This window comes from Aythya marila (assembly GCF_965140915.1).
Source record: "Aythya marila genome assembly, chromosome: 1".
NCBI classification, from domain to species: Eukaryota; Metazoa; Chordata; class Aves; order Anseriformes; family Anatidae; genus Aythya; species Aythya marila.
The window spans coordinates 78,343,584-78,363,453 of NC_139042.1; the positions used below are offsets into that span (position 1 = coordinate 78,343,584).

Sequence of the window (19,870 nt, forward strand, 5' to 3'; positions counted from 1 at the left end):
TCTTGGGTCAAAGGGTCCTGAAAAATCATTGCCTCAGCTGTGGCACTCCAGACTGTCAGAGAAGGCAAGCTGTGCATTCATGCAAGTCCACAAGGAGTGGATTCTGCAGAACAGACTCAGTTTTAGGTGTTCTATGCTTACATTCATTCATTCCTACTGCAATTTACTGGTAGACATAAAAAGCCCTAAATCTATACCTTAGGCTATTCTACAGCTGAATGCAGATTAAGGTACTCATGATATATCCTAAACTTGGTGTCTAGTCCCTCTTTGTCCACAATATAAAATGTAAGTGTTCAAATTTTCATATTCCCATCAGCAAACTGCAGTCTGCAAGCAAGTGGGGATTATACTCATTCATTCCCATATTTTTGTCACTTCCTGTCAGTTGATTTTCTACACTGCTTAGTGTTGCACATGCAAGGAGATTGGTTTTCTGACACCACAGAGGTTATTATGTTGAGCTATAAGAATTTTTCATTTCGCTGGGAAGACTTCAAAGTAGAAACTAAAATTAGATGTTCAGGTTTGCTGGGCAGTCAGTCTTGACTTCCACAGCCTCTTTATTAACAGCCTGCAGTTTCTTACCGATTGTTGAGAGAAAATTTGTTTGGAATTAATTCTTCCTGATAATTTTTACTGCTGAATTCTGAGCTTAGACTCGAGTACCACAGCAGCTGAATTACATACATCCTTCAGAACAACATCCTCCAGAGGAAAGGTGTATTAATAGAGTTTACTTGCAAGTATCTGGCAAGCAAGGCTACAAGTTTTATTCAAATGCTAAGAAAAACAAAATCCTCATTTTTTATTTATTTTATGTTTTATTGGCATTCATTTATTTTATACTTCCAACTGCAGTCTCAGAAGATCTGAACACTCCAGTGAGCTATCCAAGAAGGTCTGATTTTGCTCCTGGCATGCTAAGTAGAAAACGTAGTTGCATTTACCTTGAATAAAATATGACAAATCCACATTGATTAGGATTATATTAGCCAGAAATTAAGATAAATTCAGGGAACTTTCCTCTTTTCCTACTAGACTACAGTACCATTCTATTAAGTGGAGTTTTTTCTTCTGCTCCCTTTGTCTGTATGAGAAGAAACACACAGAAAAAAAGTATCATTGAATCATAGAATATTCTGAGTTGGAACAGATCCACACAGATCATCGAGTCCATCTCCTAGCTCCACGCAGGACCACACAAAAATCAGACCCTATGTCTAAGAGCATTGTCCAAATGCTTCTTGAACTCCGGCAGACTCAGTGCCATGACCACTGCTCTGGAGAGCCTGTCCCAGTGCCCGGCCCAAGAATTTGCACTGCACTGTATATGTATTTTGAACAAACTGATCCAAAGTAGTCTTGGCTTTAATCCTCAGTGATGACTTGTCCATTGGCACCAAGAGCTATCATTTTCTGTCAGATGGCAGAAAAGTAGATCTGGAAGGGACTCTAAGGGATCAGTTTGTTCTTTCGTTCTGAGGCAGATCACATCCAGCATATTAGTTACAGATGGTAGTCTAACATTTTTTTAAGGCTTTGAGTGATACAGTTCAAATAATCTAAGTAGCTTGCTCCTGTGTTTTACTATCCTATAGCAAGGATAGGAAGCAGGTGTTTCATAATATGCAACTGAAATCTCCCCTCATGCTATGCAAACTGATAATTTTCCTATCTTAACACAGAGAACAGCTGACCAACATTGTGCCTCAAAGGAGTCCTTTGCATTCCTACTGGGTCATATACTGGCAGAAAATCAATCCTGGCTCCCTGCACCCATAGAAATGCATATTCAAATGGGTTCCTATTAAAAATAGTCCCTCATTCAATCATCCCAACATAGTTTGATAACTGTAGAAAGAATAATGGAATTTAAAAATAAATCACAGAATCATTTAGGTTGTAAGAGACCTCCAAGATCACCTAGTCCAACCTCTGACTTAACACTGACAAGTCCTCCACTAAACCATATCACTGAGCTCTACATCTAAACGTCTTTTAAAGCCCTCCAGGGATGGTGACCCAACCACTTCCCTGAGCAGCCCATTCCAATGCCTAACAACCCTTTCAGTAAAGAAGTTTTTCCTAATATCCAACCTAAACCTCCCCTGGTGCAACTTTAGCCCATTACCCTTGCCCTATCGATAAAAGGCTTGTACCTTGAAATAGCACATTGACAAGGAGAGCATGATGTGAAAATCAGGACTGCTATGTAAATGTTAAAATATCCTCTTACCACTAACAGTTTTGAAGTTTTCTGCCTGGGTATAAAGGATATTTGACTTCATTATACTCTATGATGGACCAAGAATGGGGAAAATTCCCCAATTTTTTTTTTTCGTTTTGAACAATCTTGATTGACTTTTACCCCACAGAAGTTATTCACTTCTGCCAGCCTCTGTGTTTTTGAGCAGGATCAGAAGTTGCAAGATACTACAAGGCTGGATTTGCTTTTAGTATTTTGTAGTCAAAAGGAATCATAAAACAGTTACAATCTCAGAAAATTGTATATTTACATTCTAGTCCATCATTGAATTGCAAGAAGATAATAATTTGGAGTTCTCAGATGCCTCTCTGAAGTTTAGACCTAAATGAAATGTGATGAATCAGTTTGATATATCTCCTCTCAAAATATACTCTATTTCAGTGTCTTTCAGCCTTCGGTGCAAGAAACATTAGGTAAGAGTAAATTCTCTACTATGAGGGAGGGTGATGAGGTCCTGGAATAGGTTTCCCAGAGAAGCTGTGGGTGCCCCATTCCTGGAGGTGTTCAAGGACAGGCTGAATGAGGCTTTGAGCAACCTGGTCTAGTGGACCAGGAGGGTTGGAACCAGATGATCCTTAGAGGCCCCTTCCAATCCAAACTATTCTGTGATTCTATGATTCTAAATCAAACAGCGTGCTGTCTGTACAACAGAGGTAAATGCCTAACTAGTGCATTCGTATTTAGTTCTGTGCAGAGCTGAACATAAATCTCACAGGAGAGAATTTAACTGTGTAGGTCTACGGATGCTGTAAAGAACACCGGGGTGCCATTTATGAATGTGATTGCTGGATGATTCATTAGGCCAACATTTAATATTTTCTTCTTGGTTCTAGTTATCCCTGAAAAGTCGGTGAAGGAAATTCCAAGAATACCTGGAACAGCTAAGGACACAATTAAGAAACTTCTTGCCCATAAAAACAGTGTGAAAAAGCACAAAGCAATCAAGAATGTGATCCCAGAATCAGCGATGACACCACCTTCTAAGACCCACTTGCAGTCACTGGACTATGAAGGTGGTATTGATCTTGGTGGGAGCTACACCATGGAAGAGAAAGAAACTGAAGTTACTATAGAAGAGGCAGAGGAGACAGACAAGGAAGAGAATGAAGATTATGAGAATCAGATTGACCATGAGCAAAGTCTAAGAGGAGATGTCTTTTGTAAGTTTCTCCATTTTTATACTGGTTTTAATGCAAATATTTATATAAACACTAAAAAAATAGTCACCAAACATTATAGCTATTTTATCCTAATTTACTTGTAGAAAATGAATCTAATATAGGTACTGTGAGATTTCAGGTTGGAAATTAGGAGAAATTTCTTCTCAGAAAGAGCCATCAGGCATTGGACTGGGTTGCCCAGGGAGGTGGTGGAGTTACCGTCCCTGGGGGTGTTCAAGGAAAGGTTGGACCTGGTGCTTAGGGACATGGTTCAGTGGGTGACACTGGTGGTAGGGGGATGGTTGAACCAGGTGATCTTGGAGGTCTTTTCCAACCTTAATGATTCTAGGATTCTCTGAAATTTAGTGAATCTTCCTTTTTAGAGGAAATAGTCTGCAGTCAATGTTGACAGAAGGGAGTGTGCCTCTCAGTCACTCTGCCAGCTGTTCTTTCACAGCAGCTTACATGTAGCTTTTCCTCATTTCCTTCATAGAAGCCCCAATAAAAAAGGATATTTTGCTGTTTCATTACGCATAAAACAACAATTAGATTTGATTCATTATAGGCATATTCATGTATTGTTCAGAGGAAAAACATATTCTATGGTGTCCTTATGTTTCAAATAATGTAGACTATACAGTAGGCACCACTGTTGTTCATAGCATTTGCACCAGAAAAATAATGTCATGAATCACCAGAGGGTTTTTTATCCCTTTTGTTTACATGCAAGAATTTATTTGAATGGGCACGTTTAAAACATTTGATGGTGTCTGAGCAGGTATCTTGCTTAATTTCTGACACTAGTCATTTATCAGGAAGATTGACATGTTTCCTTAGTCCACTTTCTGGTGTTTTCTTTCAATCACTATGTTGTATGATACACATTTTCTTGCCATGTTGTTCTCAATTTTCAAATGCATTTTAATTTTATTTTTATCTGGCTCATTCAAATATTCTTCAAGGGGGTGGCAAAAACATGCAATATGAAAAATGCATCCTGTTAATAATTTATTGATGATACTTTTTCTTCTCCAAAGCATAGAAAAATAATAAACATTATCTCCCAGTAATTATGCACCATATTTCATAATGATATAAATGAACACAAATGGAGTTTAAGTTAGAACTCAAGTTGTTGCTATTGGATTCAAAAAAACACATGCACATGTGTTCTTGAAAAGGAAAGATCATTTTAAAGTCCTCTAGAAACATGGTCTGTAATATTGCTATTGTAGGAAAGCCAAGAACAAATGCGATTAATCATTTAAATACATTTGAGAATACAGGCTTCTTTGCCCAAGGCACTATTCTCATAAAATTACCTTTTTCTTTTTTTTTTTTTAATTTAAAAAAAAGTCAATGGAAATTGGTCTGTTTCAGTTTAGGCTAAGGGTATAGCTTAATACTGCTTCCCCAAAGTATGCTAGAGAGCTGATAAACAGAGTAAAGTCAGGTGTTTGTTCACGAATCTCCCCCCTTTCTGCAAATATTAACAACAGTGACTGCTTGTGGCATATTTCAAGTTTGCTGACAATGCCAAACTGGGGAGAGCGACCTATAAGCTAAAGGGCAGCGCTGTCGTTCAGAGGGACCTGACAGGCTGTTGCAGTGGGCTGACAGGACTATTGTGAAGTGCAGCAAATGCAAAGGCAAAGAAAAGTGTCATGCAACATTACAGACGTGGACTGCCTGCTTATAAAGAAGCTTTGCAGAAAAGGACTAGATGGTATTGTTAGATAAATTGAAGAATGTGAGCCAGCAAGGTGTCCTTGTGGCCAGGAAGGCCAACCACACCCTAGGCTGTGTTAGCAAGGTAATAAGCAGATTAAGAGAAATGGTTCTTCCTTCTCTTTGGCACTTGGGAGACCACATCTGAGGTGCTGTACCCAGTTTTGGGCTCCCCTTTACAAGAAAGACATGGACATACTGGCATGAGTCTGGCAGTGCTCCACCAAAGTCAGGGACTTGGAACATGCAGCATATGAGGAGAGGCTGAGAGCCACTGGCTTCTTCAGTCTTAATAGAAATGGAACGTTATGGAGAAGGAAAAGCCAGACTTTTCTTGAAAATATAAAGCAACAGGACAAGAGGCAATGGATACATGTTGGAACAAAAGAAATTCTGATTAGTTATAAGGAAAATATTTCTTTTTTCTTTTGAAGTTGGATGAAAATTGGTGCAGGTGTGAAATATGCATCTTTGAAAATACTCACAATTTGACTGATCTGGGCCTTGAGCAACCACCTGATCAGCAGGTCAGACCAGGTGACCTACTGAGGTCCCTTCCGACCTGTATGATTTTATCATTTGTTCTATTCTTTCAACCTAGCATTTCAAAGTAGTATCAAAAATAGTGTTAGGTAGTGTGTGTAGAGCTGCACACTATGTAGACCTTCCTGTTCTGGAAGACACTTAAATGCTTCTCTAATACTGTAAACATATAAAGTCACAAATCAGGAAGCAGCAATATTTCCAAAGTACCCAAACAGCTGCCACCTAGCCACATGCATGTCAGCTTTTAGCAAGATCAAATGGTGAAAATACTCAGAACTTACTTCCCTCCTCAAGTCCTTCCTTGCACAAGAAGAAAAGCCCAGGATGGGATTACTAAAGAAAGTGAAGAAAAGATAGATAGAGCTCACTCATGGTGGGCCCTTGGCCTACTGAGGGTCCTCCTCTGACCTTATGACTGTCAGAGGCAGGAGGCAATTGGATGCATACAGGCCAACACAAAAAGAGAACTGCAAAATACTGAAGTAAACACACACATACACACACATGCCAGCCTGAGGAATTACGTTTGTGCTTCCAACTGATAAATTAGGAAGCTCAACTGGCATTCAGGAGACCCCCTAATTCAAAATGCATATTGCACAGACAGCTGGGACTGTGCACCCACCTTGCTTTCTTCAGTGAGTATCTTCACCTCCAGGCTTTGCTCAATCTCCATTTTTTGTGAAAGGTTTCTGGCTCATGGTGCCATGACTTCAAAGCTGATGTGCCTGTGAAAACCACTTTTCCTCTGGCCAGCTACACCAGATGCGTTTGCTAAGCCCAGCGTACCTCCTTACCCAGGTAGCAGGGTCAGGAACTGAAGCCAAATTGGTGTTTAAGTTTTCACTGGATGGCAAGCTAACCCTGGACCAGCTTTACCATACTGGCACAGCCAAATACATGTGAGTCTCAGATAAAAGGGTTAGGAGACTTACATGTACCTCTGTTCTCTCACAAGGAAACCCAGGTCTTCTGATGACCAGTCTTGTAATATTAGAGAATGCTGTTTCACACACATTTCCACTGAAAGACTAGCCTAGAGGAGGACACAATTCTTCCCAGTCATGCTAATTATTCCAAAGCTGGTCATACTTTTGCAGAATATAGGGAGAAAGTGAACAGAAACCAGTTGCAATATATATGGCAACTTGTGTTAAGACTAGGTTCACAAGTACTCAATCTTCTTCATGAAGAAGAAGATTTACCCTCATCAAGAGTGTGTTTGTCAAGATTTCTGATTTCTGTAGGGATGGGAGTTATTCTTTCAAAATAGAATTCCAAGAATGTTGTTGATATAGCATTTTTAGGGACATAGTACTCTTAGTAGTTATTCTAAATAATAAATCAAATATTAATAAATAATACTGTTATAAGATACTGATACTTCTATTCAAAATTCTGTGCCATAAAGGACTGTGGGATTTTTCACTTCCTTGGTTACAAAGGGAGTATAACAGATAATAATAATAACAGTAATAATAATCCAAGTCAGCCCTCCTATTCCTTTCTTCCTTTCTGTGATACATGGATTAATGGATCGAGGGAAGCAGCCCAGACAGCTCAACAGGTTTATTCTGTAACCTGGTTGGAACAGCTAGGAAAAACTGCCAGAAATTGTAAACCTGAGTATGGTCACCCTGTTTGGTTAGAGCTCAGGTCTTTGCCGGTAGATATAAGAGAACGTACTGACCTGTACTGGGCTGTGTGACCCAATGCAACTGCAAAGGGTCAATCATGTAACCTTCCTGTTGAATAACTCACTGCCATGCAGTTTGGAGTGGATTCATTTCCAAGTTTCCAGTTTGAGTAAGGGCACACCAGGAAAATCCTTTGTCCACAGCAAAAGCTAAGTCAAGATAACGCACAAGAGATTTTTGTAATGAAGTTTAATGGACTTCATTTTCAAGGACTTTCTCAACCAAGCCAGACCATTTGAATACCATATGCCTGGGCTAAGCAACAGCTATCCGTGGCTACAAATCTCTGTGAAATTGCTTCTACAACTGACGGTAGTGACTATGACTATTATTGCTTGAAAATATTAAAGCATTGTGATTTATCTGCATTTTTCCCCTACTCTCTTTGTTCTAGTCATATTTGACTGGAATTTTAAATTAGTAATGTAAGGGATTTATATGGTGAGCATGCCGGTGAGATTTTACTTTGCCAGGGGGAGCTGACAGAAGATTTGTGTGCTTCTTTGTACAGGGAAACTACTATGGCCAAGATGTAGTTTCATTAAGTATGTGAACTTTATTTATGGTGTTCTGTTTTGATCCCAACTATGTATAGGACTTAAGGTGTCATGCCATTTGCATTTTTCTTTCAGGTTGGGTTGCAGGTATTAATTGTATTTCCTTTCCTTTTAAATTGCCATATGCCATTCTTGATTGTTAACGTACTAAAATTTAGACAGTTCATGGGTTTAATTGATTGAACTTCCGGCTTTAATATTACTTCATTTTTAATGGTATTGAATGATCCTTCGGAGTACAGGATTATCTCAAACTTACAGCTGCTAATTTTACACATCCTTTTTTTCCTCCTCTGCTGATGTGTATTCAGCAGTGATTCCTTTACTACCACATTAAGTTCCTCTGTACAATCCCCTGAAGTATCCACACTGCATTTGCCTTTTGTATTATTAAAAATTGTATTGTTTGTCTTCCAGGAAGGGGAGTTAATTAGGAAAAATGGATAGTTCACACTTTTCAGAGGTCCTAATTATTATTTTTAAAATTGAGCGTTATTTATCATGGTAACTTTACAACATCTTAAATGTATGGGGAGCCATAGGGAAATGCTGTAGGGGAAAAAATAATAATAAAAAATTATATTAGGATTTAAATTATTAAAACAGGCCAAGTATCAAAATGCAGGATGTATATGAAAACTTCTACTCATTTTTTTTAAAATGCAGTAGTTTAAGATAGCAGAATACAGCCCTCAACATTTATGAAATGTCAAAATTATGGTTATCTGTGAAAACTTTTTTTCTTCTTACATTTTTATACCTTTTGATAGTCTTTAATGACTTTAAATGTGTGTTTTCCTTGGTATCTTTACCTTGTTCAGTGCGAAGGAGGAATCTGTCCTGCTGTGCAGAATAGTTCAATAAACAGCACTCTGTCCTACTGATTGCAAAAGTTGCAGATGCATAAAAAATGAGGGCTGCACAGGAAAGGGGAAGAAAGGTTGTCATTCCATGTTCTGAGTAGTGTTTGTTCCTTATTTTCTTTGTGAGATGAGATCCTAAGGTCTGATTTCCTGAAGTGATAAACACCCACAGCTACAGTTATTAACTCAGTAGGAACTGCTTTTAAACGGTGGTATAAAACACAATGGACATTGAAATGTCAAATCCCAGATGTCATACTCTGAGTGTGCATACCTAGCAAACAAATCAACTTCCTGGGCTCCCTAAGAGTCATACAAGAGTTAATATTTGTAAAACACAAGGGTATAATCTAGCCAACTGTGTTAATTACCAAGCTTCTTCCTTTGATAGCACCAAGAATGATAAGGAGGTTTTTGCTTTCTGGTTCATTTGGCAATAATGTAAGTGGGCTGCTGATCTTATGGATTCTAGGCTCTTAATTCTGAACAAGAGAACTCTCCCAGTTAATCAGGATGTTGGCTGTTAATCTCAGCCTTTTCTGATAATTAGACCCCTGTGCAAGCAAATAATGATATACTGAATGTGTAGGAAGCTAGTCTTCATTTTACTACCTATTATATTGTTTGACTTTTTTATAGTGCCCACTCTGGTTTTCTGGTTGTTTTTGTTTTGTTTTGTCTTGTCTTTTAATGAGTTTTGAACATCAGAGAGCAGTGATAGACAAGAACTGTTGTTGTGAGAGTTCCCACATGCCACAGTTGTAAACACTTTGGGACTGTGTGTGTTAGAATTATTAACAGTGAGTTATTTCTCCAAGATTTTGTGTTATTTTTACATTTAGACTAACTAGACTACCTAGGAAAAAACAGGCATAGGCATTTTCCAGGGGATGGAAAAAACAGCCACAGCAAGAAACAAAAATGTACCACATTCCCCACAACTAGCTTCATTAAATATTTGGGTGCCTGTATTCCTGCTGTATGTCTGTTCTTCCAGTATTGTCGCCTCAGGATGCTATGGGTGATTTATAAGTATAGACCCATTAGCAGGGAAAAGAATAAAGATTTGAGGATAGCACATGCGTTACTGCAGACAAAAATAAAATAACTTTCAAGCTATAAACCAAACTATATTTTTTTCAGACAAAATATTATTTCCAGGAGTATTAAATGCACTGTAAGTAATCTTATATACAGTTGTTGGCAAAGCAGAGAGGTGAAGCCAAGTGCACATAAAGGAAAATCTGTCCTTTAGTACCAGAGTCACTTAGCTGTGGTGTTCTGTTTCTGAAGCATGTCCCTGAAACAGTGCTGCACAGCTATTGTACTCAACTTCTGCTCATTGGGTTTGGGTTTTTTGGGGTTTTGTTTTCACTTGGGCCTTGTAAAATTGCAGCTTATCCAAGCAGTGCATTTCCAGATGTGCTCCTGAAGATTTCCTGTTGCTATTGTGATCTCATTATCCTTTATTTGACTTGTAGACTGGCTTGAGGGTCTGTCTACATGATAGTTTGCAGGTGGACCTGAGCTCACTCCAAGCAATCCGAGTGCAAGGCAGCTCCAAACAAGTCAAGTAGTCGGAGCTGGTTGCTAACAAACCTGTTCGACAAGCAAAGGGAACTGCTGTCTGCCTGCACTTCGAGGAGGACACTGCTGTGCAAAAGGATATGCTTGAACCTAACTAGCTCTTTTGCTACACCTTGTAGTGGTGGTCTGTCACCTTTCTTTACTTAGCTACCTGAAGTTCCCCTGACAGGAGGAATGGCTGAAAGGTGGCTCTCAAAACTGACCTGTTTCTTTATGTGCAGCTCTCCCTGGAAGCCTGTTGTTTTTAAAGTGGAATTCTGAACTTCTTTTATCCAAATTTCATTTTTAATTTGTTTCTAAATCCCCTTCATAGCACTCTATTTATGCATGTTTATATTAGTGCAATGTCTGAATGCTTCTTTTTACTTTTGCATGTGTTTTCTGAAGGTATTCCTAAGAAGTGTCCCCATGACTGCAGTCATGTCATCAGTTATTTCAGAGTCGGTTTAAGTGAGCCCTATTATTTTTATGCAAGTATGTTCCTCGGGACTGCTTCAACCATCTGATCTAGCTGGGACTGTTGCATTTTGCAGGAAGTCTCTTTACTAGACACAGTTCCTGCAGTCAATACAATTGACAAACTGCACCTGATGTGACTCAAACCGAGAGATTTCTTTTCCTCAGAGCAGGGGCATTACTCAGACATATGTCACAGACAGCAACACTGACTTTCTTGCAGACCCAGGAGCCTGTGTCAGCAATAAGCTGACTGTTCTCAGGAACAGAACATCACCAATTTACTTACGCCCAGCTTGTCAGGCACTCAGAGGCACAGCTCCTATGGAAATTGGTGGTAGTTAGTTATAGGTATACAGGTATCCCTGAGGACCTGGGCATTAATTCACTCTGCCATTAATTCCTGCTCATAAGGTTAACCCATCGTAACTCGTAAGAGTATAGTGATGGCAGCAGCACTAAAGAATGTGTAGCACCCTGGTGCAAAGGGGTTTATATGTAACTGGAGATAATAGGATCGCTAGTGCTGCAGACACATTGGTGGGGGGTACCAGCAGGAAAGAAAGAAAGGGTGGACTCTGCTGCACCTGAAGTGGGACTTAAGTGAGCTTTTGTTGGTCAGAGTGTGTTCTTATGGAACAAGAGACAAGGACTCTCTGGAAGGCCTGCATTTCTCCAAGCACCACTGGAACGCAGAAGAGCTGAAAAGTGCAAGCCTAGCTCCTGCCTAGGACTTAGGAGGGACAGACCTTGTATTCTGGTTATGTCCCATGATGGTCCAATGTCAAACATAGGCACCTTCCAAGAAGTAAGACTTCTTGAAAACGTTTCTGTAAGCTGAAGCATACAGTTTCTCATAACTCGCTAGTGATATCCTCCAGTAAGTGGAGAACCTGACTATACTGCCTGACACTGAAAGCAAAAATAGATTTGGATATAAAATTTTACTCTTTTTATGTACATGACAGTTCTTCACGGGAAGCATTTGCTGCACACAGGTACACCTGCATGTATATCCCTCAAGTGAATTCAAGTGTAATTCAAAAACTTTGTAAATAAATAATTCTGGCAGCTGCTATCTTCTGTTAAATTGCTCTGGTCTTTCCAGAACTGTTCATATTTTAATAACTTTCTTCATTTTGGCAAGGGTTTTCACAGCCTGAGCCTCTTTCACACAGTAGGAGGCCAAGTTTATGGCATGACAGTAAACTTAACACCTAAGCACTTTGCACATATTCTTAAATCTGTATATCTAGACATATATTAATTTGGAGAAAGATATATTAATCTTCGCCTTAAGTAAGAATATTATCCAGGTGATTTAAGTAGTGGTCCAGGTGAGGAGAAGGCTGCAAGGGCAACAAGAGGGGACACGCTCCTGGCAATTCATCAGAAAGCTCATAAGATTGAATGAGTCTCCTTTCTTGGCTCAATTCAGTCCCTCTGGAACTGCCTCCAGGGTTTCGTCATTGCTGTGTGTTTTCCCTGGTGTACACATAGAACATTTTTTTACACTTTTGAGGGAGAAGAAAGGTTAAGAAAGAATATATTCATTATGGTACTAGGAGGCTCTGGTTTGCAGGGTTTGTAAGCATATTCTTAAACCTGAGCGTGTGCTTACAACTTCTAATATGCTGGCGTATTTTGGTGGGAAGCCCTAGATAAGTGGAACTCACTGGAACAAACTCCCAACTGAATGAATGTGCATGTATATGAAAGTCATGGCTTCTAAAATAGTTGGCATTTGCAGCTTCCTAGTAGCATGACTAATACAGAGCTGAGTAGAGAGACCTATGCCCATTTCCATAGCTCCTACCACCTGGCACTGTTGAGGAAGCCTGAGCTTTTCTTAGTGCTGCTGCCCATATGGCTGAAAAAGTGAACTTACAGCAGGCTTTCCACTAGCACCTTTTGTAAGCAGTATTCCAAAGAATCATCCTTCCCTCCTCCCTCCTTATGCTTCCCATCCTTCCTTGGCCTCAAGTTGCACCAGGGGAGGTTTAGGTTGGAAATGAGGAGACATTTCTTCTCAGAAAGAGCAGTCAGGCACTGGGATGGGTTGCCCAGGTAGGTGGTGGAGTCACCATCCCTTGGGGTGCTTAAGAAAAGGTTGGACATGGTGCTTGGGGACATGGTTTAGTGGGTGACATTGGTGGTAGGGGGATGGTTGGACCAGATGATCTTGGAAGGCTCTTCCAACCTTAATGATTCAATGATTCTTCTTGTATTCACAAGTATGTATGTATCCATCACAGGTAGCATCTGAATGTGTGTTTACAGCAGATAGAGTCCTCTGCCACTGAAAGTAGGCAATGGCCTTGTGTGATTAGTTACTTACGTGGGCACCACACGGAGTTGAGGTCATCTTTTTTTTTAGTGTGCACACTTTTCCAGTCACCACTTAAAATAATACAAAAGAAGCTTAACCACAGAACTTCAAAAATACTTAGGCCCCAGGTTGACAATCCATGGAAAATAAGAGTTTGCAAGCTTCTTCTACCTTTGTAGCTCAACAGACATGAGAGGTTTTTTCTTCATCTCTCAGGCTGCAGCTGTTTGTTTTTTTTTTTTCATTTCTTTCAGTTCCTCCTTTAGTCTGATATTGTAGAGAAAGCACCTAACATTCCAACTCTGTACCAACTCTTCCAGTTTGGCACAGGACAAGTCAATCATTTTTTACAAAAGAGCTTGCTCAGGATTTTCTACCACATCTGGCAATCAAAACATCAGGCTGTGCTTGCCAGCTGATGCAGGCAGTGTGAGGAAGATGCAGGGCAGTCACTGCACCTTTCCTTCCCAACAGACAGTAGAGCTCATGAGGCCTGCAGGAGAACACGTGCCCCAGGAAAGAGCATAGCTTTGGAAAAATCATCCCCTAGAGCTCCTATTACAGATGTCCCTCACCTGAACTCACAGCTGCGGGCCTTTGGTCCCCCAAAGTTTATGGCTTTTTACAAAGTTTCTCACGTTACCCATTTTTTTGAGGTTCTTGTTTCCAAACTGCTGCCAAGCCATTCAGTCATTGGCTTTGCTATCTCATGGTGTTCATCTACAGCAAGATGAAATTTGCTTGAAATTTTTCAGCAAGAAAGCAGGTCATCGTGCCAAAGAAAGATCATTTGCAAAGACATTTGACCTTGCAAACCTTGCAACTCCATTGCCCACATGTTAGAAGGCACAGTGATGTGGAAATTAGCAATTTAAGCAACATTTTAATATTCAGAGTTAGTATCCAACTGGGGTTAGAAATGTTATTTCGGTGGTGGAGTGAAAAACACATACATTGAATTATTTAAATAAACTATGGCAACTGGTATAAAGGAAAAAAGTTCCATTTTCTGTTCCTGTTATGATTCAGCACTTGATGAGTTGTTTTCACCAGTTCCCCAGGGTAAAGAAGCAGCCGCCTTTGGCCCTCTCCTGGCACAGAGAAAAGTTCCAGTTTCGAGACCAGAGCAAGAAGGTACTTTATTTTTATTCTGTAGTATTTATTTTCCTGCATATTGCATGGTTTCATAACAATCTGTATCACCTAAGCTTCAGAAACTCTTTAAGTCTTTAGCATAAAACAAAAGCTTAATGAACATTTAGAGACAATATCTGGTGAATATCTGGCAAAACCTTTCTGTCAGTTCCAGTGTGAGAATCTGGTTCTGTGTCCTTTTCAAAACATCCTTAACGGTTGATAAGACATGTATAGAATGTCCCCCCACATGGAAAAATGACTTGCAATTGAATTTTACTTATTTATTTCGGAGTCATGAAAAAATAAGGTAATTTTGGTTACTTACAAAATGCAGCCATGTTAGAGGAGTGCTGCATAGCACACAACCATATCCCAAAGTCCTTCAGCTATTTTCTTTTTTTTGGTCTTGTAATCAATAGGAATGAGCATCCTCTGAACAAGACTGGATAAGTATTTACCCTAAATTTTAAATAGCCTAAATAAATTCATGATAGCTCCCAGTTCATCAGTAAGTTCTGTGGGTATCAGAGTAAGGTGATACTCTGTTCTTTTTCACATTAAAAAAAAAAAAAAAAAAAAAAAAAAAAAAAGTTGTAAAATCATTCAGTGGAACATACAAGGCCCAAGACCTGCCAATTTATGTACACAATTTAAATTTCTGACATGCCCTAGGAAACTACTTCACACATTTGCTAGCATAAGACTGCACTGGCTTCTGGTAACTATAACAGATTGCAGAGTGTCTCAGGTCAAAGCAGAGCATACAAGCAGATCAGGGAGCACTCTCACCCTCTCTCCTGGTGGGAAACAGTTCTTCTGTGATTTTGCCAAAATCAAGTCTGTGACTTGATTTTAAGTCATGCAGCCTTTCTGAGGTAAGTGGAGCTAGCAAGAAGCTAAAAACAGGCTTTGGACAGAATGATGAAGCTGACTGTAAGGATCTGATTACGAGAGCCAGGAAAAAAAAAAAAAAAATCCAAGGAGGGAACTGAGAGATCATATTGAGCTAATGCATTTACAGGGTAGCAACTGTGGAGTCACTCTGTGGAGTCATGAGCTAAGTGTGCAGGGGCTGAAATGTTGGGATTCACTGCAGCTGAGATTCATTTTAGGACAAGGTGGGTTTCACCAAAAAACAATGGATATATGATTTCAGATCTTAAAAAGAAATAAAAAAGGCAATCATGCCAGCAGACATTTAGTGTGAGATAGTTTTTGTTGTTTATTTTGTTTTTGAAGTCAGAAAGTAGTGCTTTTGAAAACAAGACTTAAATTTATACAGTAATGCTCTTCAAATGTCATGTCCTGCACTTCTCTGTCTCATGATAAAATGCATGAAAAGCACAAGAAGGATCCCTCTTTCTAAGGAACTTGAGATGGCTGACATACTGTTCTTAATCTGATCTGTTATGCTGGCATTTTACAGTGTTTATTTCTTTATATATGATGCTTTTCATCTGCACAGTCACAAAGGCTGTGGTGTGCTCTGGATGATACATTTTTTGCAGCGTGCTCTAAAGATCAACTGATTTGGGCTATTTCCAGCTCTGTATAATATAAATTGAGTGCTGAAGTAAAGGATTCCTCTCATGGGAGGACAACTTCTTGCTTTCAGTGGAATGAACTGGAGCTTGTGCATCTCAGCTGATTACAGCTACAGCAGTGTCACATATGGAGAGAGTAAAGCTTGCAAGCTGGCAGATCCTAAACTACTTATGATGTTGAGAGTTCAAAACTGACATCTCAGACTACACCTGGCAATCAGCAGGCATTCAGTATACAAAACTCACAGCACATAAAATCATGTGCATATGGAAATTTGGCAGTAAAAAGTCACAACAGATATTTCTGTGAATTAAGGAAAGAATTACTACAGAAATTCTAGTGTTGTGTTTTTTTTGCAATTTAATCTAGGTCAACAGTATCCAAACTCAGATTGCACATAATTTTAGAATGACCTATACACTCATAACTAGGTGAATAAAAAGCAAATTATTTTTATCAGTACTTATAACACTCCACTTATCTCTGTGTCTCCATTGCCAATTTATTTTTTTCCAGTTGATTGCAGCTTCAGTCGAGGGGTCTGCGACTGGAAACAAGATACTAATGATGACTTTGACTGGAATCCTGCTGATCGAGATAGAGGTATTTAAATATCTTCCCTCTAGCCATGCTTTGATTTGGTGTCTCACCCCATCCAAAAAAGGGGGCATGGAGGAGAAAATGAAATAGAGAATTAATTTTCCTATCAGTGGGTTTTCTTTGTAAAGAAATAATCATAAAATAGAGGCAGCAGAGAAGGCTGGGAGTAGAAGCTGCTTCTTTGAAATATCTAGTGGCAATTGGTACTTAGTAATTTCAACACAAGGGAATTAAAAGATGAGAAAAAAGATTAGAAAATAAAAATTGATAAGAATTTCAAGGTACAAAACAATGGGAAACATATTAGCTACATGTTGTGTTGCTCCAAGGCTGGTAGGACCTTTAACCACATATTTGCCATTTAGATTGATGTGGCAGTCTTGCCACTCACACGGCTTAGACATAGCACTGTGATAGCTCAGAGATCTCAAACTCCACAAGACAAAATAGTGAAGGCATTCCTTAGAGTGAAGCAAGGGCAGGGTGCTACTTAAGAAAAACTGATACCTAATGTCCTGGTTTCATCCAGGATAGAATGCATTTTCTTCATAGTAGCTGGCATGGTGCTGTGTTTTGGATTTAGGTGAGAATAATGCTGATAACACAGTGATGTTTTAGCTAGTGCAGTGCTTACACAAAGTCAAGGACTTTTCAGCTTCTTATGCTGCCCTGCTAGCAAGGAGGTTGGGGGTGCCCAGCTGGGCACAAGAAGCTGGGAGGGGACAGAATAGCTGACCCAAACTGGCCAAAGTGATAACCCATCCCATATGGCATCATGCTGAATAATTAAAGCTGAGGGGAATTATCCAGGTGGTGCTGCCATTGCTCAGGGACTGGCTGGGCATCAGTCAGCTGGTGGTGAGCCGTTGCATTGCGCATCAGTTGTTTTGATTATTCTTTTTGTTATTATTGGGTTTTCTTCTCTCCTCCCCTTCTCTTCTCCCCTTTTCCTCAAGGGTCCATGCTGGGACCAATACTATTTAGTATCTTCATCAGTGATAGAGATAGTGGCATTGAGTGTTCCTCAGCATGTTCCCAGATGACACCAAGCTGAGGGCTGCAGTTGATATACTACATGGAAGGAATGTTATCCAGAGAGACCTTTACAGGCTTGAGGATTGCACCCATGTGAACTTCATAAAGTTCAACAAGATCAAGTGCACTTGGGTTAGGGCAATGTCCAATACCAATACAGACTGGGTAATGAGTGGATTGAGAGTAGCCCTGATGAGAAGGACTTGGGGATAGTGGCAGATGAAAAACTCAACATGAGCCAGCAATGTGTGCTTGCAGCCCAGAAAGCCAACTGTATCCTGGGCTGCACCAAAAGAAGTGTGGCCAGCAGGGCAAGGGAGGTGATTCTCCCCTCTGCTCTGCTCCTGTGAGACCCCATCTGGGGTGCTGCATCCAACTCTTCTGGGGCTCCCAACATGAAATGGATATGGACCTGCTAGAGTAAATCCAGAGGAGGGCCACAAGGATGATCAGAGGGCTGGAGCACTTCTCATATGAAGAAAGGCTGAGGGTTGGGGTTGTTCAGCCTGGAGAAGAGAACGTTCTGGAGAGACTTCACTGTGGTCTTTCAATAAATAAAGAGGGCTTATAAGAATTACAGAGATTTTACCTGAGCCTACAGTGGCAGAACAAGGGGTAATGGTTTTAAACTGAAAGAGGGTAAATTTAGGTTGGATATAAGACATTTTTCATTATGAGAGTGATGAGGCCCTGGCACAGGTTGCCCAGAGAAGCTGTGGATGCCCCATCCCTGGAATTGTTCAAGGCCAGGCTGGATGGATGGGGCTTTGGGCAACCTGGACTAGTGGGAGGTGTCCCTGCCCATGGCAGGGGTTTGTACAAGATGATCCTTAAGGTCCCTTCCAACCCAAACCATTCAGTGATTCTATGATTCTGTGATCTTCTCATGACACAAAAAATGTTGCAGAAGGTGTTACAGTGGGAACCAGTGGATTCCGTGGACCACTTTCTCCAAGTCCAACATACAGGTTCTCTGTCTCTTCCGTCAAAGTCTTTCCATCCCGTTTTTTCCTTGCTAATCCTTCCTCTCCTGCTCCTTGTATCTCCTTTCCCCCATCTCCTTTCTCTGTCCTGCCACTTCCAGGAAGACCTTACCCTGACCTTAACCCATTTTCCCAAACGTAGATCTGCTGATTATGACTTCATTTATGGGCCCAGATGTTTTATTTCTTTCTCTCTTTGTGTGTCTCGTTCATTCCATTGGTCCTACAGGATTTGTGGAATAAGCTGTCAGTTGCTTTATGAGTTTGTCATCACTACAGAGGACAGTGGGGAGAGTTTTGAGATAGCTCAAGTACTGGAAATGATCTGACCACAGAGGCACAGCAGCATGTTTCAAGCTATTGCATTTGAAAAAACTGGGTTGATTTTGCCTTTGAAAGACACAGACAATTGCAATGCAAGGAAGAATGACTGTAATTGCCAGTGAAATATGAACTCATCTCCTTTGTAAACTGATCTGACTTCCAACAGTGCAGGCTGATTCCTTGTAAAGTATAATCCCTGCTGCTTTTCTCCAGTCTGATTTTAAATTATTCAAGTAACACAGCTTCTACTTATTTTCTTAGCAAAATTTTACTCAATTTGCTAATAAATAGCTCAAGTTGATTAAAGTTGTATTTTCTTTCTTTTGTTACAAGGTGATGGGTACTACATGGCAGTTCCAGCTTTTGTGGGCCACAAGAAGGATACGGGACGTCTAAAACTTCTCCTCAATGACCTCAAACCAAAGAGCAGCTACTGCTTGATTTTCAGTTATCGACTTGCTGGCGAGAGAGTGGGGAAACTTCGAGTGTTCCTCTCCAACAAAAAAACTGCTCCTGTCTGGGAGGAGAACAAAGGGAAAGATGAAAGGTGGAGAACTGGAAAAGTAGAAATATTTCAGGGGGCTGAAACAACCAACACTGTAAGTACAACACAGTTCATAAGCCAACTACCATAACCAACAGCTTAATTTCCCAATCCTGGAATGTTGCGCCAGCTGTTTTATAGGCATCACATACTGGCAGTTGAACAGCTTATGTGGAATGGGAAACAGGAACACAGATTTTAGGAAGCAGAAAAGTTATTATCTGGTTGTAATTTCATAACTGAATTGCCCCAGTTGGTTAGGACACTAATGCCAGTAATTCTATCATTTTGTAAAAACTACATCAGACCATAAATTGTCACAGTCAAAATATGTTTAATATATAATGCAACAGAAGGCACGCATATATCCCTGGAAAAATGAAAAATATCCCCATTTCATAAAAAAAGGACGCTCTCAAACCACATTATCCAGACCATTAGTTCAAAAAGAGACATCATTTATTACCAAGAGCAGACAATCACCCTAGGAGCAGGACATGCTAGCCAGCA

The 19,870-nt window shown here is 40.0% G+C and overlaps 1 protein-coding gene across 1 annotated transcript in view; it reads left to right on the forward strand.

Annotated features, from left to right (window-relative positions):
• The window catches only part of EGFL6 (EGF like domain multiple 6), a gene marked incomplete at both ends in the record, with an annotated part of 45,186 nt that overhangs the window by 24,482 nt on the left and 834 nt on the right, over positions 1 to 19,870 (forward strand). Inside the window, 4 exons of the mRNA XM_082756932.1 lie at positions 3,103 to 3,429; positions 14,246 to 14,326; positions 16,391 to 16,477; positions 19,150 to 19,415. Of these exons, the coding sequence (XP_082613058.1) occupies positions 3,103 to 3,429; positions 14,246 to 14,326; positions 16,391 to 16,477; positions 19,150 to 19,415 (761 nt within the window). The remainder of the gene's footprint in view (positions 1 to 3,102; positions 3,430 to 14,245; positions 14,327 to 16,390; positions 16,478 to 19,149; positions 19,416 to 19,870) is intronic.